The sequence below is a fragment of the Coffea eugenioides genome, chromosome 6 (assembly GCF_003713205.1).
Source record: "Coffea eugenioides isolate CCC68of chromosome 6, Ceug_1.0, whole genome shotgun sequence".
Lineage (NCBI taxonomy): Eukaryota > Viridiplantae > Streptophyta > Magnoliopsida > Gentianales > Rubiaceae > Coffea > Coffea eugenioides.
Window position 1 is genome coordinate 8,531,181 of NC_040040.1, and position 22,328 is coordinate 8,553,508.

The following is a 22,328-nucleotide window of genomic DNA, read 5'->3' on the forward strand; positions in this document are numbered from 1 at the left end:
TAAATCACAGAATGGTCAATTCCAACCAGTACATGGAATCCCCCAACTCCCACGGAACTATTTGAATCTTCAAATCTTCAACTATCACCGCATCCCCCCCCCTCCATCCAAAAGGAAAAACAAAAAAAAAAAAATTAATGCACAATTTGAACCCCACCAAGAAGGGGAAAAAAATAAATCCTGCTACGAAAAATCTAAAGAGAAACACAATGGTGTCAACCATTATTACAAATTTAATCCCAAGAACTGTGCAATTTTTTGGGGTGACACCATTATTCCTTTTTTTTTTTTTTTGGTGATTTCCAATTTCCCCTAAATGTCGATCTTATTTTTACCATTTTCCACCCGGTAGGGACTAGGGAGTGACACCACGAGGTGACGACCTCGACTCCTGAGGTGTGTGGCTATCTGATCCTTTGGAGGGATCATCAGAGGACTGCCGTAGCCCATCGTCTGTTTCACCTCTGTTCATATCTTCAATCATTCTGACCACCTCTTGCATTGCGGGCCTTTGGTCTGGTACGGTAGCAACGCATGCCATCCCTATTTGAAGAAGCTGCACCATCTCTTCTTCCACATTGTGATATCTCATTAGCTCGACGTCGAATACTTCAGCTGTCCATTCCTCCCTAACAACACTTTGGACCCATCTAGGCAAATCAATGCCTTCTTCACCTAACGAAGCTTGATTTGGCGCTTTGCCCGTTAAGAGCTCCAGTAACAATACCCCAAAGCCGTACACATCAGATTTAAATGTGACTCTGCGAGTTTCAAGCACTTCTGGAGCCCGGTAGCCGGCAACTCGGTGATTGGGAGGGCTCGAGTTGGAGAACAGTGGGTTCAACCCGTAATCTGATACACAGGCGTCCTGGTTTTCTTGCTTGAGGAGGACGTTGGACGACTTAATGTTGCCGTGGACTACTTTTCCTGAAACGTGGAGGTGCGCAAGGCCTCTAGCAGCAGCTAGGGCAATCCTCATCCTACTATCCCAGTCCAATGGTGTACGACCAGACCCTCTGCTCCCTGGAAACATAGAAAGCACCATTCAATAATCGGGTTCTAAATTATAGTTTTGAGTATATTGAAGTTCCATAACTATAGAAAACAGTAGCAGGCAAAAAGATAATCTTAATCTACACAACTGTTGCCCGACAAAAAGAATTAAACAAAGGATACGCATATAGCAAATGAGCCGAACCAAAAGGACCAGGAAATGATAATACATTTTAGCTTTAGTTACCGTGTCAAATTTGGATCAAAATAAGGCTTCAAAAGAAAGAAAATTGCCAGTGAAGAAAGAATCAGAAGATTGAGACATTTTAGTAAAAACAATCACAGTTGCTTACTTCCAAAGAATATGTCTGGTACCAGTGCATCAATTATTAGTATTATAAGCATTAGTTGTGATTGAGGAGCGCACTTTTCAATTTTTCAAAATAGCTACAAGCACCTTACCACAGAACTGCGTTTGGCGAAATGGGTTTGATGCGTAATTGGGGTTTACACAGGAATACATTATGAAGATATCGTGAAAGACACAACTTCAGAAAAGGTCATAACTACCATTTTAAAGCTGCTTTGAAAATTGAAATTTATCAATCTGGGTAAAACTGGAAACAGAGTAACAGACCCAGTGATACAACTGTAAGAGAAAAAAGAAAATATTTTCGTATCTTGACAAAGACTACATCTACAGTCTTAGAACATTTTATTAAATCAATCATCATTTATCAGAGAAAGCATGTTGGTCGTATGCAAAGGTACTACTGCAAAGTTAGAACAACGATGTTAATCTGTAAAATAATGGCAATGGACTTAAACTACAATCACTAGTGCATTCTAACTTTCAAAATTGTTGCAGAACTAGTGCAACAAATTCAAACAAGAGCAGCTCTGCACGTTATAAGCTGGTTAACGGTGTTACATGAGACATTTGCGCAACATCTGAACCGATCAACAACAAAAATATGAATAAACAAAGCAGCAGTTCTTAAAGTAGAGTATTTTCATGTAAGACAATGCAGTGCAATCGCTCAATAATTGAGGGGAGAGGAAACACTCACAATTTGTTCAAGTTTCGAAGTCATCATGCCACGCCACGCCACACCAACACCCCCCAAAACCCGAAATAAGAGGTGGTTTTTTTTTTTTTTGGGGGGGGGGGGGTGGGTGTGGGTGGGTTTTGGGGGGAATGGAAACACGAGGGAGATGAAAACATATTGAAAGAGAAGAAAAGCGTGTAAACAAGAAAAAAAGCCCCAGTCTTTAGACTTTTCGAAATCAATCAGTAGCATGACAAGCAGAGAATTAAATGTAGCTATACATTTATCGCATCCATAAATCTGAAAGAAAAGTCTAAAAAATGTAGCACATATCGACAGAGACATGAAAATTCAGACATCACACATTTGTTAGTAGAAAATTCTTCAATCAGGATAGTAATGCAGCAAATAATTTCAAGAGGAAAGAGCGCTTGAAGTCCCAGCGAGTCAGTGGCATATCCACAAGTTAAAAATGATGTATAGGCAAACATAGATTTAAAAAAAAATCAAAACTTTCCAGAGTTGCAGAACTTCGCAACTTCATCTGTATCCAAATTCGGGTTCAATTAACAATATGTAGCAAGGAAAAATTGATCTACAAACAAAAACATCACTCCATTTAGTTAAAAAGTTAAAAGAGAACAATTTTTTCACAGTAAACCAAGAAAAACATGTTGGACATCCAGAAAATTTAGTAGTAATTAAGAACTCACCATGAAGCAAAGCAGATAAGCTACCAGCAGGCATGTAATCAGATACCAACAATTTCTCATCCTTGGAATAGTAATAAGCTCTCAAAGGCAGTACATTATCATGCTTGATCTTTCCCAAGACCTCCAATTGCTGCTCAAACTCTTTCTTACTCACCACCACATCTTTCAGCCTCTTCACCACCACAGTTGTACCTTCTTCCAGAACAGCCTTATAACTAGTCCCCACACTCCCTTTTCCCAAAACCTCAGCAGAAGCCCTCAACAAGTCCTCCAAATCAAAGCTATACCCTCCGCCATCAAAGAATACCAGCTTATTCCTCTCTTCTCCGGCAGAGCCACCGGTGACATCATCTTTAGAGGAAGATGTCCCTGCCTCTGCTGCCCCTCCCACTGCCCCAACGCCTGCCCCAGCTGCCCTTGCAGTTGACGGAGGCTTCTGGGCTTTGGGGGGCTGCTGCTTTCTTCTGCGTAATAGGCAAAGTAGAAGGACTAGTAACAACAAGAGCAGCAATGCTCCGGCAGCCACTGATATTCCGATTATCGCAGCGGTCGAGAGCTTTTTGGACTTTTTGTGGGGTGGATTAGATTGAGGAAGGGATGCAGGGGAGGGGGCTGGGGAGGGGAAAAATGGGTTGCATGGGGGCAATGGGCCGCCACAAAGATTAATGTTACCGGCGAAAGAAGAATCGGGAAATTTCTGCAGAGTTTGTGGGATTGAGCCATTGAGGCGGTTATTGGAGACATTGAATTGCGCTAGGGGTGCGTTAATGCTTGGGAGAGTACCGGTAAAGCCATTGTCTTCAAGAAATAGACCAGTTAAACGGGTTAAATTGTTGACGGAAAATGGGATTGAGCCGGTGAAGTTGTTGTGGGAGATGTCCAAGCGAGTCAGGCGAGTCAACTCGGAGAGACTCGGCGGGAACTCGCTGGAGAACCGGTTGTTCTGGAGGTAGAGGCTGCGTAAGGCCTTGAGGTTGGAGAAGTCGGGGGGGAGTGAACCGGTGAGTCGGTTGGCGCGGAGACTCAGGACCCGGAGCTGAGTCAGACGGCCCAGGGTGTTGGCCGGAATTTGACCGACGAGGCCGACTCCGGGAAGCCTCAAAGAGTAGACGTAGGACTGGTTGGTGTTGCATCCGACGCCGACCCAGTTGCAGGCAGAGTCAGAGGAGTTCCACTGCAAGCGATTCTCGTGAGGGACCCGAGAAATGAAGGAAAGGAGGGCTTGCTTGTCCTGAGTGGGTTCCGAGTTAACTCGAGGATGACTCAGCGTGAATAGCTCCAGTAAAAAGGCAAAGAACAAAGCACGAGAAAGAAAAAGCAGAGCAGAATGAGAATGAGGAAACAATTGCATTGCCATTGGAAGGAATATCGTTGGTTGGGATTTTGGGGATTTTGGCTGCTCTATCTAAACCCAGAAAAAGAATTTGAAAGAATGAGTTGGTGGACGGCGAATGGCTCCCGCTGCTAGTGTTGTACCAGTAATAGCAGCAGCAGTGTTAACAAAAAATTGGAGAGGGACCTCAGTATCAGCAAAAGTGAGTCTCAAGTAAGATGCCATCATCATCATGGGGGGTGTACTGGTGCTGGAGGGGGGGGGGGGTGGGAGTGTCCAGCAAGTGTGTGAGAGTGTGTGTAACGCTTAGGAGAGAGAGAGGGGGGGAGAGAGAGTAAGGGAAGAAAAGAGAGCCAAAAGTAGTCCTGTTCCAGTGGAGAAAGAAGGGGATGGGGATAGTGAGAGAGGGCTTTTTCTCCTTTTCTTTTCTTGCATAGGAATGGGCTGTGGAGAGAGAGAGAGAGAGAGAGAGAGAGTGTTCACGAGAGGAGACTAGCAGGAGACCAGAGTTGGAGAGAGCACAACCAGAGAAAAAGGCTGAAAAGCAAATTCACAAGTGAAAATAGTGGGACGGGAAGGGAAGGGACTGCGTATATCGAAAAACAGCACTGATTCTGCTGGCGCCAATCGGGAAGATTTAGATACTAGCGCAGATCAGCACTCCGATGAACCGTCGAGTGAAGTGAAAAACGATCTCTCCTTCTTCTTCTTCATTTCTTAACCTCTTGGCTGGCACTCCGGCAGTTATATTTTCAAGCGGTTGTAGTAGCAGTAAGTGTCTGTCTCGTACTACAACTTTAGTCCTCCTGGTTTTAAAAATAACAAAATAAAAAAAAATTAGGCCAGGTTTTTTATTTTCTTTTTTTTTCAAAGGTAAATTTCAAATCTTATAAAAGAAGGGAAAATGTAGAGTTTATAATTGAATAAAATACAGTAAACCCTCTCTCTCTCTCTCTCTTTTATTGATTAACGTCCTCGTGCTTTTAATTAATCTCGAAAAACATCCAAATTAGATCTGAAATTCCTATACTACCCACCCTTATTTTTGTCAATCAAACACTGTACTCTTTCCTCCGCCATTTTCCAGCACCAATTCTCACTCCCTCAACACACTGAAAAATGCTCCATCATCTCACCCAGTATGGGTTTCCTTTTTTTTCCCAATCCTTTAATGGCCTGGGCCTCCTTTCTTCTAATTCTTTCATGATTCCCGTGGCCATAGGAGCTTGCCTTTCCCCATGGCCGCGCCTTCGATCTCTCCTACCAAATAATTCTAGACCCATTCTCTAGTGACCAGATAGATGCCATCGCAATCTCACATCACCAAGTCTTCTTGGTTTTTCTCGTTTTCAGATTTGTTTGATACCAAAATCGTTATCCATGCAGAAACCAGAGAATGGCCTGTAAGTTTCACCATCAACAGTGGTAGCCGACAGCACTTCTGTGAGTGGTTGATAGCAGTTGGCTGTATATAGTTTGATCAATCAAGGAAGAACATTTCTAAAAGTTTTACTTTGACCCTTTTAAGTTTTTCTTAAACTTGGAAAATATTTTTGGCCCACTAACTTTTGGTAAACCCCCACAAAAGATTTTTTTTAAAAAAAAAAAAGAGCAAGGAAGGAAAACAATAATAATATGGTGAATTCAATAAGGTCATTTTTGGAAAAAAAACGATGATGACTTTTTTAAACTTAAAAAAAAAAACAAATTTGCAAATTAATAATAAGTAAAATCCAAGCAATTACTCCACTTGGAGATCATTTTTATCATTTTCGCATATATTAGTGAAATTTTTTCATGGTTAAAACATTTTTTAAAATACCTGCACCTATGCAGAATATCTTTAGATTCACTCAAAACTCAAAAGTCCAGCGCTTGGTGGACAACAAACATGAGGCGATTATTTTGCAGCGTGCTGTTGGAGGGAGTATTGGTACCAGACGAAACAATGGCCAAAAATATTTATTTATTTGGTAGACTTGCGCGGAACGGAAGAAAGCAAAAAGTATTTGGACTGGTCGGAATACCTGCCCTCCCCTGTAGGCAGGCTGGGCTCGTATGTCATATTTGTACTTGTCCACTTCTTTCTTCTTTTTTTTTTTTTATAGTACTACTGCTGCTGCTGCTAATTTTGTTTTGCAACCGTCGTCGGTGCTAAAAACCTTTGCTGACTTGTATTCCGTACTAATGTGAAGTGCGTGAATCGCACGAATTTTGTACGATGGCAGTGAACTTTATCGCATTTGCACTCGAGGGGTGTGAATCGAAATCGAAATCGATAATTTGAAACTTTGAAATCAAAATTTTTTGAAATTTTGGTATCAAAATTTTCGATCGATTTCGATTTCGAATTCATCAATTCCGAATTCGATAAATTCTGATTTTCACCGAATTCATGAATATAAAAATGATTATTATTGTTATATAAATATTATATTACATATATATAAAAAAATATTATATATATGTGTGAAAACGAAATTGAAATCGAAATAGGAATTTCGATTTCACCGAATTCATGAATATAAAAATTATTATTATAATATAAATGTTATATTATATATATATTTTATATATATATATATGAAAAACATATTTGAAATCGAAATAGGAATTTCAAATTCCGATTTAAAAAATTTCATTACCGAATTCGACCAATTCGAAATCGAATTTTCCGATTTTCATTCTGAATTATCGAATTCAATTCGAATTCGATCGATAAATCAAAATTTTTCGATTTTGCACACCTCTACTCGCATCTTAGAGTTAGCATACTGGTAATGCATTAGTATCTTATTTTGCTGCACTCCTTTTTGGGGGGGGGGGGGTTGTGACAATTATAAGAGAAAAAAGGGGGAGAGAAGGGGAAGAAAAGAACGTTGGTGTCTAGTCTACTTTCTGTTTCCGTCTTTGGGGTCCTTTGCTTCTCAATATATTTAAATCTCTTGAAAAAAAAACAAGTACTTTATAGCTTGTTTGTAAAGTGACATTTTCACGTTTATAATAATGTAATCTCTGTTTGTCTTAAGTACATCTTGAAAGCAGAATAATGACAGCTAGTATGTTTCATTCTGTGACTGAAAGAGGTAGTTTAGGTGTCAGTTAATTTGTTTCTGTCATTGGCCGTGTGGAGTTCGTAATTAGTGACTTTGTCATCTCGCACTAAGATGCCCCTGTTCTTCACAGGAACAGCTAATTAGTACAATTTGCATGCTCTGATCTCTTTCGTCTAGCCAATAATACATGATGCGTAAGCTACTAATTAATGCAAGTTTAAAACATCTTTATTTGTATGCTGTGCAAGTTACTAAATTACCAAAAAGCTTGGGCCCCGTTTGGCTTGCTATTTACTAGAGTTTTTGTAAAAATATATATATATATATAGTATATCGATTTGATGTATATGAAATGAAAAGATTATATTTAAAAAATGTCAAAAGTTTTTTTGAAGTAAAATGACAGTGAAGTAAACTACTTTTTCCTTTTTTTTTTCCCCGAAGAGAAGGGGACAAAAGAAAACAAACCACTTTTGCTCTTGAATAGAGATACAAACGAGTCGAATCGAGATTTGATTTAATCGAGTTAACTCTTAATTTAGTTTTATGAATCTCGAATTTAAAAAATTAAAATAATTTTTTATTTTTAAAAATTAAATAAAAATAATATTTTTTAATAAATAATAAAATATTATAAATATATATAATTTTATTATTAAAATAAAAAATATATATATAATCGAATCCACTCAAGAACTAATAAATTGAATATGTTTAAGTTTGAATTCGAGCTCAAACTCGAGTCGAGCAACCCTACTCATGAATGATCATCTAGGATAGTAGTGCCCAGTACCCTGGCGAAGCTTCAATGTTCAAACAATAAATTGGGGGGGGTTGGATGTTGGTTACAATTCCTAAAACGCGCTGCCTGTCTCATTCTTCGTTGACGGGAGATGGGTGCCCAAGTCAACAATGCCACCATATATGCATGACCTCTAAAGTCTAAATACGTCATTTTCTTTTCTTTTTTTTTTTTTGTTAACTATCAATGTATCTATCACTATTTTACTTCTACTCCTAAGTTAGTCAATAATAAAAGAGGATTCAATTGGACTAGAAAAGTTAAAGGGACAGAGACTCACTTCTAGACCAAAAAAAAAAAGGTGCACAATTACACACCACTTGGATTTGATTCAAAGTGCAAGAGTTTGAATCCCAAAAATATGATCATTAGGATTACATCTTCGTGTGCCGTCCGGTAGCCAACTTACTTAAGGAAAATTAGTTAAATACGTCATTTAATCAATTGAAGTTTTTCTTTTTCTCCTTCTCGAGATCTTTTTAACTAGTTTCGGTTGAAATAGACAAAGCGGAGAATTTGACGAAAATGCGAAATGTTTTCTTACGCTTATAAAAAGTGCAATTTGCCAATTTGGAAATTAATCGACCCAAAGATTTTGGAGATTCATGGCCGGCAATCAACATGAGCAATCCCGTTACGGTAGGACCTGACACGTGTGGGTGAGATTTCTAACAGTCATCTGGCATACGAACGTGGTGGCATCAATTAGTGTGGATTTAGTAGAGTATTTTCATTTTTTTTTTCCTGTTTTAGCTAGAATTCTTTAGCTTCATTCAAACGCCGGAAAAGTCTTTAAAGGGTGAAGGATAACTTCTGGAGTTGTGAGATATTTGGTGATTTGCTTCGTTTCCGTTCGTTTTAGGTACTTTCTTGATCAAGTTATCCCATTCCGTTCCGTCTTTTACTAGGTTCCTGGACTCCTCCCTGTTTCAAATCATTATTTATATGTTACAACTTACAAGGAGGACGGAGAATCACTGTCGGCTACTATTCAATGCGAACGTACATTTACGCATTGACTGCTATTATGCTCAGTCGCGTAGGCACTGTTTGAACATGATTAACAAGTTGTCGCACGAAAATGACAGTCCCTTAGATTTACGCACTGACTGCTATTGTGCTCAGTCCCTTGAACCCCTCATCTTTTGGAACAAAATCATCAATTATCCATACAATCATGATACCTTGCAACATCGAGTTTAGTACTGGATTCCTCACTAGTGTCTATTATTTAGAACCAATTCCTTGATTTTCCAAATTTAGTCTTGTTTGTTTGGGATGCAAGTTTTTCTTCAAAATTTTTAATTTTTTTATCTTACGTACATTAAATCGTTGTACTAATACATTTTTCTTCAAAAGCTCTAAAAAAAATAGCAATTCAAATGGGCTCTAGCCATCCTTCTTTTTTTTTTTTAGAAAAAGTGCAAGCTATCAATGGTAAAAACTCTCCAGATGCCTTTCATGGAAATGTATCAAATTTTGAGAACTTGTAATTTTGATTCTAAGGTATTAATCCAGCTCAGCAAAAGGTCACACCTATCATGAGATGCACTACTCTTAAGCCCAAAGTTTTACGTACAAAAAACTCATGATACCAATTTAGCCAGGTACTTAACAGAAATAGCAACTTAATTTACGTACCATAATTGCGGCATCTACTAGAATTCTACTCTATTTGTTTAATTGCACCAATCGGAAGCGAAGATGTGCCGCCGCTGATGAGGAACAGGAGAAGAAAGTCAAGAAAGAATGCTGGGGAAAAATCCAAAGTAACAGAACTTTGATCATGAACGACGTGGAGTATAAGAATTTTAAATTTGATTGCGTTACCTACCTGTAATCAAGACAAAACTTTGAGCTTCTTACTTGTTTTTATGTGTCTGTCATTTGTCAAAGGCAGCAGTTAGGACTTAGGAGTAGGACTACACAAATTGGGTGTGGAGACTTTATCATCAGTTTATTCAATGCGTATTACCCGTCGATAGAGGTGGCAAAATGGGCGGGATTTGCTTGGGCTTGAGATGGAACCGAGTCATATGGATTTGGGCCCAATATTACCCATATGTGTTTTGGGACTAACTTGGGCGGGATCACTTTGAGATGGGTTTAGATTGATCTCGCCCAATACCCAAATATATTTTCTACATATTTTTTTCCTTTAATTCATTTTTAATTTTTTATATAACTTTAATATTTTTTATTTATTAAATTTCTTTTAGTTTTATTAAATAAACACGCAAGTGCTTTATACTCAGGATTCCCACCAAAAATTGGATTAACAAATAAAGGAAAAGATAGATATACAGCCATATTCCAACATATATCAAGATGGCCAAGGCACTTAGGGTGTTGAATATTTATACTCATCATTTTCCAAGGATGACAGGTCTAAACTGACTAACATGCTAGAAATTCTTGCGGATAATGACTAGGAAGACTGCTAGATTATATTCGCTGGTATGACTATAAAAATTGTTAAAAATAATTTTTGAATCTAAGACTCCGTTTGGATTGGTTATTTTTTCAAAAAATAAAATTTTCAAGTACAATGTTATAGTAATATACAATAACTCAAAAAACATTCCATCCATATTAGTATATCAAATATTTCAAAAAAAATTTATAGTAAAAATTTTTCATATACACTGCTACAATACAATATTTCAAAAATACCCCCAAAAAATAATTAATCGAAACGGAGCCCTTGCTATTTCAGCCCAATGGGTACCCAAGTATTTCCCAAAATTTCCCATCAATTAATGGGTACAATTGGGATTTGTCCCATTTTAAACCCAATATCAAATTTCAATACCCATTCCGCCCAAAGTCCCATGGGCATAGGTAACCCATTGGGACTTGGGACAAATTGTCACTTGTACCCGTCGAGCCGTCTCCGCTTCTTTCTTATTGCACTCAACCGGTCTCTTGGACTTGAAGTGATAGTTATAAAAAGTGATAGTTATAAAAAATAATAGTAGCATCCACTGAACCATACTCTTCAAGGAACACTGGAAGAGGCACAAATGGATACTGCATATAAATATTGAAGAAGGGCTTTCTGTTTAATTTTCTTCCTGGAAGAGGCTCTTTTTTTTTTTTTTTTGGGTTTCTAAAGTAGTATAATATATAATAAGCAAGACCAAGCTTTAGAAAACATGAAGATTACTATTACATAATAAAGAACTGTAGTGTACTTTTTAGTTTTTGTCAACCAATGCTGCCATATTCTAATTTTCAAGGTTCTTTTTAATCCTTGACAGCACCATTCCTTCTCCATCCTACGAAGTATTTTGTGCCGCTTTCTTCTAAATTGATTGACAGTTCACAAGCAATTTTAATAGGGAGTCCCCCCCCCCCCCCCCCCCCCCAAGTCCTGTGTATCCCAATAAGATACTATGAGAAATTAAAAGTCTATATATAAAAGAGACTAGTGACTTTTTCATTGTTGATTCTGGGCAACAGAAAATAAAAGGTAGTATCAGCCCAGCTAGTGCACTCCGGCTTCTTTTTGAGTTTTTCTTTAAGCAAAGCAGGCCAGACAGGCGATGGAGTTTTCAATTGGATTCCATGACCTTTTAAAAGACAAAGTTCATGGGTTAACTGAACTCTCCGCGTTCTAGTATTTTATGACAATATATTATTTATATATATATATAGTGACCACAACTTTGGAAATCCATATATACTGTGCTAAGCCATTCTAAGCAGTGGCAAGGTTTCTTTTCTTTCTTTTTGCAAATTGAGTTTCTAATCTTTCTTTCTTTTGTCATTACTAGCAGTTTTTTTTTTTTTTGGGGGGGGGGGGGGTTTATTAAGTACTCACAACAATTTTTTTAATCTGACACATATCACATTAAAAAGTATTACATTAATTACCTCAAAAAAAATTTCCAGACAATCTTCCATTCAGACACACTCATCGGCTTCTGCACATCACTCTCTTTATTCACTCGCTCCTGGACCGTGATAAAAGTTCTATTATCTTTTACCAAAAAAAAAAAAAAGGTCTATTATCTTGCATTCCAATTTTAGTAAGGAAAAAAAGAAGAAAAATCTCTTTCAGTTTCAGCTTTATAAACCCCAGTGGAGCCTAGGTATGAAACGTGAGGCCAAAACCATCATATTCCTAAATTTTGAGTGGCTACCAACCTTTAATTTAATGGCAAATAAGTACTTATTGAAAATTGCTGGAGTATATATATGTTTTCGCAAGAGAACAAAAATATCAAATTGGAAAATTCGGAGTGGCAGGCCCAACCCAACCCGCTCTCCCTGCTCCCGCTGTTGTTGTTTGCCGATCGGCAGCCAGCGCCAAACTCCACCACAATAAAAAAGGAAAAATAAAGGACGCTGGAAAAAGTAGAGGCCTGCAATTGCAAGTCAATAATGAGCAAGTCAAGTTGGCAAGTGTACAAGTATTATCTCGGCCGATAGTCGTCAATACATATATTTATTATATTTATACGAGTCTTTAGTTTTTTTTTTCTCTACCAAAAAAAAAAAGAAGAGAATATTCTGGTCCGAGTGGATTGACCATTTTTTCAAAAACAAGTTTTTCAAATATAGTGTTACAGTAATACACAATAATTCAAAAAAAATCTCATCCATACAATATATTTAATATTTCAAAAATTTTTCATATAAATTGCTACAGTAAAATTTTTCAAAAATACTCCCAAAAGCACTTAATCCAAACGAAGCTTAGTTTTTCTGCAATTTCCTTTCTCCAACATAAAACAGAAAGGAAAGAAAATGAGGCCACGCTCGTTATGAGCTAATTCTTGAATTATCAGTTGTGAATTCGTATCTGTTCTTTTTAAGGTGAAACAATATATTAGCAATTGCTACTTTATGAAGTAAACGGATAAAAAAAAAAAAAAAAACTCATTCATCACTCATATGCTGCTTCATCTTCCTTTAGCCACGAGCAGCTTATTATATTCAAGTATGAGAAAACTCGTACGTTATTAAGACTTGAAATTGAAATTTTGTACTATCAGATTTTCGTTAACGCTACGATAATTCGATATCCTTTTTTTCATACCACGACGGAATGGAAGAAAAGCAAAGAAACCTGCTATGGCTGTTGAATGACTGGCTTAATTACATAATCATCTGGGGTCATCAATTGTTAGATCAGATCAATAATATTAGACAAAAGCTCCATATACACCAAAAGTTTTGGAAATTTAAAAGTATGAATTAGTTCAAGGAGTAATATATATAAACTACTAGTATGCTTGACTGACGAAGCACGTAGCAGGAATTAATAGGGCAATCATAATTCCTGACAGCATAATGACAAAATTCTGGATACAGGACACTTTCGCATCCACATGTAGATCACATTTTGTCTATCTACACTTCGACCCTTTGGTCCGGTCTTTCTGAGTCTTTCACTATTTCACCTCGAAACCAAGAGAAAAGGGTATATCATAATATCGACTTTCGGTTGCAATTGGAGTTGCATTTTGAAATGCAGACAAAGGGTGCATATATACATTTATATGTGGAATAGTGCGGTAGACTTCTTTTTTTTTACGTATACAAACGGTTTCAAACTCCAACTTGAAACAATTCAAGATTCTTTACGGATTTCGTCACTTCAAAGGAAAGAAAGTGCTGCTACAATGGTTCCAATCAATCAAAACCATGAGCGATACTTATTCAACAATGGTACCAATTAATGTCTTATCATTTTTTGCTGGAGCCTGTAATTAAATCATTGGCGTTTACGACTTATATATATATATATATACGAATACCTAAAGCCAGTATAGGCAGGCTTCTCTAACAGGACAAGAATTTCTGCAGTTTACAAAAATACGGAATCCTGTATTAGTAGAAAAGACAGCAATACGTACAATTCAAGAATGGCAAGAATTGTGTTCCACCAACCTGATCTAACAATTTATTGAATAAGAATGATGGACCATCACCTAAATCTGCTGAAACCCATCAACACACCACTACTACTTATGTGGTAGTTCATATGTTTCCCACCGATTTCAGCTTTAAAAAGGAAAAGAAAAAGTGTTAGGTGTGGTTCTCGCCAGCCGGTAAGTATTATAACCAAGGTTTGGTGCTTGCTGGATAATTAGCAGGCTCTTGCTTGACTTGGATCGAGTAGTGTCAGAGGAGCAGGGTAGTGGGTACAAATGAGCCTGGTCAAGCCATGAGAGTCTTTTTTTCGGATGCAAGTATGGTCGAAATATTCATGGTTGGTTTGTTCAAAGTAAGATGAATAATACCATACCTGGAGAGAGGATACAAATGATCATTATATCGATTAAGAATTTCCCAACTTGAAATCCAATCGATACACTCGTTAATTCTAAATGACTCAACAAACCATGCACCAGCCTCTCAGCCTGAACTTTCAATGTTTTATTTACAGTAATACACCTAAATCAATGCCTGTCATATGTTATCAGAAATTATCACATTGTGCCGACAAAGTCTTGATCTAATGGTTAATGTTGAGATCTTAGGATTTAGAAATTTTAAGTTCTAATCCCCTTTGTCCCTAAAGGACCTATCCGCTTCTTAAATTATACCCGTCCCTTGCTTGAAAAAATTTAACCAATAAAAAAAGAGAAAAAGATTCACAACAACTATAAATAAACATAACTTGGTGAGGATGACAACACCGGGTATTCATCTTCTTGTTCTCGACTTGGGCCAACGTTTTCGGCTCTCTCAAACGCTTGGCCACACCAAGGGCCGCTTTCGGCCCCTTTGAGAGCAGTGGATTTGTTCTCTACGGCATCACATATTCAGATTGAGCCCTTCCTCAATGCTTGGGCTTCAATGTCTGTGTTCTCTGCGTTGTTGTTGGTCTGTAGGTACATGAGGGAAGAAACTAGCAACTTTGAAGTTATTGGGCTTCAAGCTCAAACTATACCTCAGAAGCACACCAAGACCCTTCAAAACATCATTCAAGTAACCATAGACCTTCATCATTTTCATTTTTTTACTTTATCTGATATTGCCACAACTAAAATGATAAAACTACCCCTCTCAAGTCAGTTGCAAAGATTTTTTTTTTCTCACTTGGCTTGTTATTTGTTAAGGACAATATCGGCATGTTACACAAAGCTGTGGCATTATGATAAATTGAACATCCACGTTAACCAGCTTAAACTGTTAGGAAGTCTCCTTGAATCCAAAGATGGGAGTATTTGACTTTTGGGTTCATCTCATTCCAACCGGGGCCAATCCTCGACCGCTCGTATCGACGTCTTGACAATAACCGCTCACGAAATGTGGGAACTTCGGTTTACGAGAAACCCACCAAAAAATGGGACGTCCGATGGTCCTTCGAACAGGACAGGACAGGGTGGGAACATGCAGAAACCAACACACGAAAAAATAGACCCCAACCATTTTTTTTTCCCCTTCTCTGTCATGGGTCGTTGCAATATTGAAAGTTGCCAAAACGGCTAGATCAGATCAGACCCAATTGGCTAATTAAGTGGCTGTTGTGTGCCTCATTGGTTTCCACGACCCCCCGCAAGAAAATCTGTTATCTTTTTCTTTTTTTTTGGGTCTGAAAATTCTGTTATCTTCGAAATAATGAACAAACATCCCCCAACCTTTCATTTTTCACGGTTTCCCTATACTCTTTCACGTCACTGGTTCACTCCACTCTGTTGCCGCTGCTACCGCGAACCTCTCTCACTCAAAACCCAAGCTCAACATATTATTGATTCAAACAAAACTTTAGCGCCAGGCCCTTTTACTTTATTGTTGCGTTTGGCTCTCTTGATACCGTAAGCAATGGCTTCTATCTCAAGAATTGTTGCTAAAGATTGTAAGAGTTTGCAGTCATCTGAGGTCTATCAGAGACGAAGTTTTGGCCTTTCTGCAAGGACACCGAAAACCAATTTGGGTATGTATTGGTTCTTGAATGTTTTCATATCCTCTTTGGCTTTGTAAATTACCTTAATTTGTTTGGCATGTTGGTTCTGGTGGCAATTGGCTTTTATTGGGCTTTATATGTATATTTTGGCAGTTCTTATTGAGGTCTATTCCTGGAGTTAGGAATTTATGTTGATTTCAGGTATAAGAAGTGGAATTGCTATGCCTGAGGCTGGTTTAGCAATCCAGAACAAACCACAAAGTTCAATATTTGCTGTCACTCCCTCTTCCTTGTTTGAGGATTCATTTGAGTCCAGGTATGTTTCTGTTTCATGGGATGATGCTCAAGAACTCCTTCCTTGTATCAAAGCATGTGTATGTACTATTAACTTCATACTGGTTAATGTTTTGCTGAGAAAGTTAAAATGGACATTACAATGATATCAGCTGTATGATCAATGTGTTCTTGCCACCCAAGAAAGCTATTAGGTAGTAACTCTTGTTTATCAGTGTGGTCAACATGTCTAACTTTGCTTTATTTCAGGGTACAGGTTTTGTTATTTATTTTCAAAGTGAACAAGGTTTGGACTGGAAGAGAATTTCCATGTCCTTTTGAGTAACATATCCTCTTGGGATTTGACAACTGTTATCTGTAGTTTTTTAGTCAAGAAGTGGCCCAAGCCATGCTAGTAATTTTTAATTGAAATATCAGTGCTCCCAATTTGAGGCTGTGTTTGTGTGAACTTTTATAATCCCTCTTTGATTACATTTACTTCTTACACACGAATTTTCGATCCTTTCTTATCAACAACTCAATTTAAGTGAAACTTTCAAACGCTTTATACTATTACCTATGATGATTCAAGTACATGCCATTATTGCACTAATTTGCTAATAACCACGAACTGATGTGATTAGGAATGGAAGATGTTATTGCAACGCAGCTGCAAATGTATCTGGAGATCTTCCTAGCAGCTCTCCTGGAGAAATGAGCCAATATGAGAGAATAATTGAAATATTGACGACTCTTTTCCCTGTTTGGGTATGGTCTTTCATCGCATTAGATTGGATAAACTCCATCTTGATGGATTCTGAGTTGCTTCTCTCTTCATTGTTTAGAAGAAATATTGTGTTGGGAAGAGATTTATAGTTGAGTTTATTTGATCTTGGCAGGTCATACTGGGTACCATAATTGGCATCTATAAGCCTTCTATGGTAAATTGGCTGTTCTGTCTTTGGAAAGTTCCTAAAGGAAATGTAATTGATCTCTAATGAATTAAATCTAATAGGTAACTTGGTTAGAAACGGATCTTTTCACGATTGGATTGGGTTTCCTTATGCTTTCGATGGGATTGACACTAACATTTGAGGACTTTAGACGATGTTTACGGAACCCATGGACTGTAAGTAGCAAGTTGTTCTGTGTTATCTATGGCTTCTTGTGATGATAATAAGATCGAATCTTCTTTCTTTGTCCGTTTAAGTAAGTTGTCGGCATTATTTTCCAGGTTGGTGTAGGATTTCTTGCTCAGTATTTGATAAAGCCCATGCTAGGCTTCTTTATTGCAATGGTATGTGGCTTTTTCTAAGCAGCATACTCTACATATATAATATGCTCTTATCTGTGGTGTTGAAGATTTTTGTATAAGATGTTGGTAATATATTGATTATGATGCAGACTTTGAAATTGTCAGCTCCTCTTGCAACTGGTCTTATTTTGGTGTCATGCTGTCCTGGAGGTCAGGCATCAAATGTTGCTACTTATATATCAAAGGGCAATGTAGCACTCTCTGTTCTTATGACAACGTAAGTTTACTTCTGAAGGCAGCAGAAATTATTAATTGGTGGTTCATTACACAAGCAGTTTCTGCTACCGAAACTACATCTCTTTTCCTCGTCTAAGGAGCCTGTCAAAAAATTAGTAAGTTGGTATGCCATGGATGTGACACTAAATGACTCTGTGCTATCATTACAGGTGTTCAACGATTGGGGCTATTGTGATGACACCTCTCCTGACTAAGCTTCTTGCTGGCCAGCTTGTCCCCGTTGATGCAGCTGTAAGTCTATACAAGTTCTACCAGTTACCCAAAGGTGGATAACAGCTGCTAATTAGTAGTATTCTGGTATTTGAAAATTGGTGGTACACCTCAGAATGATAACTTTGCATACATTCAGAGAAGGAAATGTGTTAGGTGATGCAGAGGAAACAAACCAAAGTCAGCAAATTTATTTACATTGCTGTTATTAATTTTCCATACCTAAAGCAGCTTAGCTCACCTGTAAGAGAAAATATCATGTATGGGCTTGTAGACACATGCTCTGTAGTTTGGCTGAATCAATGTGTAGTCCTAAAGCAATGTTTGTTTTGTTGCCGTCTATTCATTAGCTCCTTTCTTCTGTACCTTACCAGGAAAGAAGTCCTTTTATGTGTAACACACCAAAAATCCATTTTCTCCTCTTTTCAGGGCCTTGCCATCAGTACTTTTCAGGTTGTCTTGGTTCCAACAATTATTGGAGGTAACTGAAAGGTGTATAATATTAATTTCCTATATATTCCTTTTTGTTTTTTTATCATCTTGTAGGAACATGTTTAATGTTGCTTCTGAACTGAAGTGTTATTTTCATGTAACTTTCTGATATCTTATATTTCGTAATAATAATTAAACACATCCAGCTTTAACTTCATTATCATTTTCTGTGGCAGTGTTATCAAATGAGTTTTTCCCAAAGTTTACTTCAAAAATTGTCACTGTTACGCCTTTGATTGGGGTTATTCTCACCACTTTGCTTTGTGCTAGCCCAGTAAGTTCATTGTGTTGTGCTGTAATTTCATATAAGGATTTCGTTTTTGTGCTTTAACATGTTTCTTCAAAAGTTCTATTATTTAAAGAAGGTTTTAATACTTGTGTGTCTTCAAGATTGGTCAAGTTTCAGAGGTCCTGAAAACTCAGGGAGCACAATTGCTGTTCCCAGTGGCCCTCTTACATGCTGCAGCATTTTTTCTTGGTTACTGGATCTCAAAAATATCATTTGGTGAATCAACTTCCAGAACTATTTCCATAGAATGTGGAATGCAGGTAATTATCCTTTCCTCTACATTGCATACTTATTTGTACATTAATTAATTCTGTGAAGTTACCATAAGATTCAATGGTTCTATGCTTATAGAATAACCCTCGAAATGACTATATATATATAGTAAACTGATGATAAAAAAAAATAAGTTTGATGATTCAACAATTAAAGTACTACTAATGTAGAAATGTAAAGGCATTAATCCAGAACTGTATAAACTGATGAGATGAGCAGTTGCAGAGCTCAAATAGAAGTCGATAGATAGCAGAATTCAGAGACCAAAAGAATTACAAAACCAAAAAAGTGAAAAAGCGATCAGGGTCAGAAATGCACCGTGATCAAAATGTGAACGCCGGCCTGGCCCAACTAGACAGGGACAGGGACAGGGAAGGAGAAGGATAGTAGTAGGATCAAAAGCATGAGTCCTGTTGATCTAACTTGCATTTGATGTTCCTCACTGACCAATGGTCTAAAGTAGGTATCACATGAGATACACATTATGCCTCCTTTTGTGATACCATACATGTCCTATGACAGATTGATTGACTATGTTATGTTGTGTTAGTGATACTGCTAGCGTAATGCTGCTTGAAGTAATAAAATCTTTTATTGAACAATCTGGAGAATTGAAGATTCACCTGATTTGCCTCTATCAATGTGTTATTGATTCCTGAAATTGGCATGAATGTGTGGGCATCTGTTGTATGCCTTGCATATAGCCCTCAAAATGTGGAAGAAGCTCTCACTCTTTAAACCAATGCACCAGTTATTTTTCTCTGTCTGTTTCAGGAATATGTTATAATGTCCTCATTATTTTGGTTTCCTCATGAATTCTTGTACAGAGTTCTGCCCTCGGATTTTTACTGGCACAAAAGCATTTCACAAACCCTCTAGTAGCAGTGCCATCTGCAGTTAGCGTTGTGTGCATGGCGGTAGGACCCTTCGTGCTTTTTTTTTTTTGTTAATGTGATGATCTGTCATATCTGGTTTTCCCAGTCAAGGCTTAACACTTTCAATGTCATTATCCCACATGCAGCTAGGTGGAAGTGGTCTGGCCGTGTTGTGGAGGAACAGACCAATTTCTGTTGATGATAAGGATGACTTCAAGGAGTAAAAGAGTTGAAGTTCGTATCCATGTTGATGGTGGTTATAGCTTTGATTCCAGTAGCATCTCTATATTGCATCATGGCAGTACCATCGGAAGTTGCATCCATATTTTGGCTTCAGATTTAATTGAAGCTAAGTTTTGGAGTTTATGTCAATTTAAGTCGTAGATGCAGTTGAAATTAGAACACACTGGCTTTTAAAATGCTAGTATTTTAGATCGTTTTAGAGGGAGGGATGAAAGCCATATCACTAAATAGGAACTTAACAGTCAAATGTAAACGATCTTATCGTCGATTCATACTTTCTCATGATTTCCATGATCTTAGCGACTGCCATGGTTTGGATTGCCACCAGAACCTGTAATGGATTAGGGGTTCTACTGATGAACTATTATCGTATCAAAAAAGTGTTATAGTATATATATATTTTTTAAAAAAATTATTTCAAATAATTTCCTATCTAATATTTTCAATTAATTCATTTCTCTCTCTTTCTCTCTCTTATGTGATGTGACTAGGGCTGTAAAACGAATCGAGCCGCTCAGTCAATATTGAACTCAAGTTAAATTCGAACTGATCAAATCGAATTTAAGTTAAAAAATACTAAACTCGTTAGTTCGAACTCGATTATATATATATATTAATAGTAAAATTATATATATGTTCATAATATTTTATTATGTATTAAAAAATTATTATTTTATTCATTTTTAAAAATAAAACAATAATTATTTTTTTTTTTAAACTTGAGTTCGACTCGAATTTGAGTTGACCCTAACATTTTGAGTTCGTCAACTCGAGTTCGAGTTCGAGTTTTGTAAAATTATATTAAGACTCGATTCGATTAAATTGAAACTAGACTCGACTCGATTTGTTTGTAAACTTAGATGTAAAATAGCCAATTGAAGAGATTTTATAAGTCATTTGATTGATTGAACCAACCAATTTAGCATTCAGGTTTTTCTTCCAACTTACCAATCAAAAGCAATCTATTTCTTCAAACAACTTATATCTAGTCACTTGAATTATTTTGACTGTAACAATAGAAAGGTACTTATTGGTAGTACAATAGATTCATGATAAATTTATACAATTGATAGATGAATATCTAGTACTCATTCAATGGTCATAGACCCATTTGTACGCCGTATAATATACTATGTATTGTGCAATAGTTGCAAGAGTTTCCTCATGTTATCATGCATCAGCTAGCATCATTTTATTTTAATTTAATCTATGCATATATGGCTACTATTGAATAGTATATCCATCCATGATCTACAAAATAAATACGTAGATCAAGCGTACACAAGCTTCAAGTCAGCAGTACCTTTTCGCCATCTCTCTCCACAGGGCCAAAACAGACAAAAAGGAAGAACGCGACTCGGAACGAACTCACACTCTTACCTCTCTGTTATTGGCCTCAGCCTCACGCGACACGACGACAGGTGGTACGGCCGAGCTTTGTTTCTTGTCTTCCAAGCATCCAAATCTGCTGTTTTCAAATAGCCCAAAATTTTTGCCGCTTTTAGAAAAAAAAAAAAAAAACCCAAAATTGGGTTTGACCTTTGGGATACCTCCATTACTTTTTTACTAGTTCCCCGTCAGACTGTCGCCCACTAAATTAAAATTTTGTGGCCAAACCACGTGACCCAAAAAAGCTGCTTAAATTATTACTCCCTAGTATTAACAAGTACCAATACTCAGGCGCATTTTTGTCCTTTAACGGAAGTGTTCAACTATTAATAATGCCCACCACACATGTTGCCTCGCCTGATAAAATCGAATTATTTTTTTCACTAGAAATTAAAATCACATTATTTAGAAAAAAAAATTATGTACTTGCATTGTTAACACGTATCTCAATCAACTTCCTACTCCCTCCGTCCCACTTTGATAGTTCTGTTTTCTTTTTTTCGTCTGTCTCAAATTATAGTCCACTTTTCAATTGAAAAATGTAGTTATATTTTAATTTTCCTAAAATATCCTTATTCAATGTAAATTGTCGTTACTATAAACCTATCCCATTTAATGAGAGTTGATTCTTTTTTTACCATCAATTCAAGTTCCCATAAAGTTGTACTCTAATTAATGTGAGGGTATTTTAGGAAAATAGCTACCTAAATTGATTGTTCCAACAAAATTAATTACTTTTTCTTAAACTGTGTGAAAAAAATCAGAACTATCAAAGTGGGACGGAGGGTGTATTATCTTTTCAACTACATTTTTATACGATATGTATCATATTATATTATAAAATGTGACACAATAAATATTTCAAATAATCTCTAATCAAACACTCCAGCTTGCTAGAAAATTTTTTTAAAAAATGTTGTTTTTG

General features: G+C 37.0%; 2 protein-coding genes across 2 annotated transcripts; one reads left to right on the forward strand and one right to left on the reverse strand.

The window, feature by feature from the left end:
- Positions 1-279: 279 nt before the first annotated feature.
- LOC113774535 (probable inactive receptor kinase At2g26730) lies at positions 280-4,836 on the reverse strand. The gene is made up of 2 exons (XM_027319073.1): positions 2,756-4,836; positions 280-1,023 (listed from the first exon to the last, which is right to left on the reverse strand). Exons 1-2 carry the CDS (start codon positions 4,110-4,112, stop codon positions 356-358), a joined length of 2,025 nt encoding a protein of 674 aa, XP_027174874.1. The 5' UTR covers positions 4,113-4,836; the 3' UTR covers positions 280-355.
- Positions 4,837-15,510: 10,674 nt separating this feature from the next.
- Positions 15,511-20,371, forward strand: LOC113774598 (sodium/pyruvate cotransporter BASS2, chloroplastic). The gene is made up of 13 exons (XM_027319160.1): positions 15,511-15,837; positions 16,009-16,123; positions 16,725-16,848; positions 16,980-17,021; positions 17,096-17,209; positions 17,315-17,377; positions 17,485-17,612; positions 17,782-17,863; positions 18,272-18,323; positions 18,511-18,608; positions 18,725-18,883; positions 19,724-19,813; positions 19,918-20,371. Exons 1-13 carry the CDS (start codon positions 15,726-15,728, stop codon positions 19,993-19,995), a joined length of 1,257 nt encoding a protein of 418 aa, XP_027174961.1. The 5' UTR covers positions 15,511-15,725; the 3' UTR covers positions 19,996-20,371.
- The last annotated feature ends 1,957 nt before the right edge of the window (positions 20,372-22,328 follow it).

Coding starts and splice junctions, on each gene's coding strand:
- LOC113774535 (XM_027319073.1), bottom strand. CDS start 4,112: ATGGCAATGCAATTGTTTCCTCATTCTCATTCTGCTCTGCTTTTTCTT. Junction 1,024..2,755: donor CTTATCTGCTTTGCTTCATG/GTGAGTTCTTAA, acceptor CTATGTTTCCAG/GGAGCAGAGGGTCTGGTCGT.
- LOC113774598 (XM_027319160.1), top strand. CDS start 15,726: ATGGCTTCTATCTCAAGAATTGTTGCTAAAGATTGTAAGAGTTTGCAG. Junction 18,324..18,510: donor GGTTCCAACAATTATTGGAG/GTAACTGAAAGG, acceptor TTTCTGTGGCAG/TGTTATCAAATGAGTTTTTC. Junction 18,884..19,723: donor CCATAGAATGTGGAATGCAG/GTAATTATCCTT, acceptor ATTCTTGTACAG/AGTTCTGCCCTCGGATTTTT.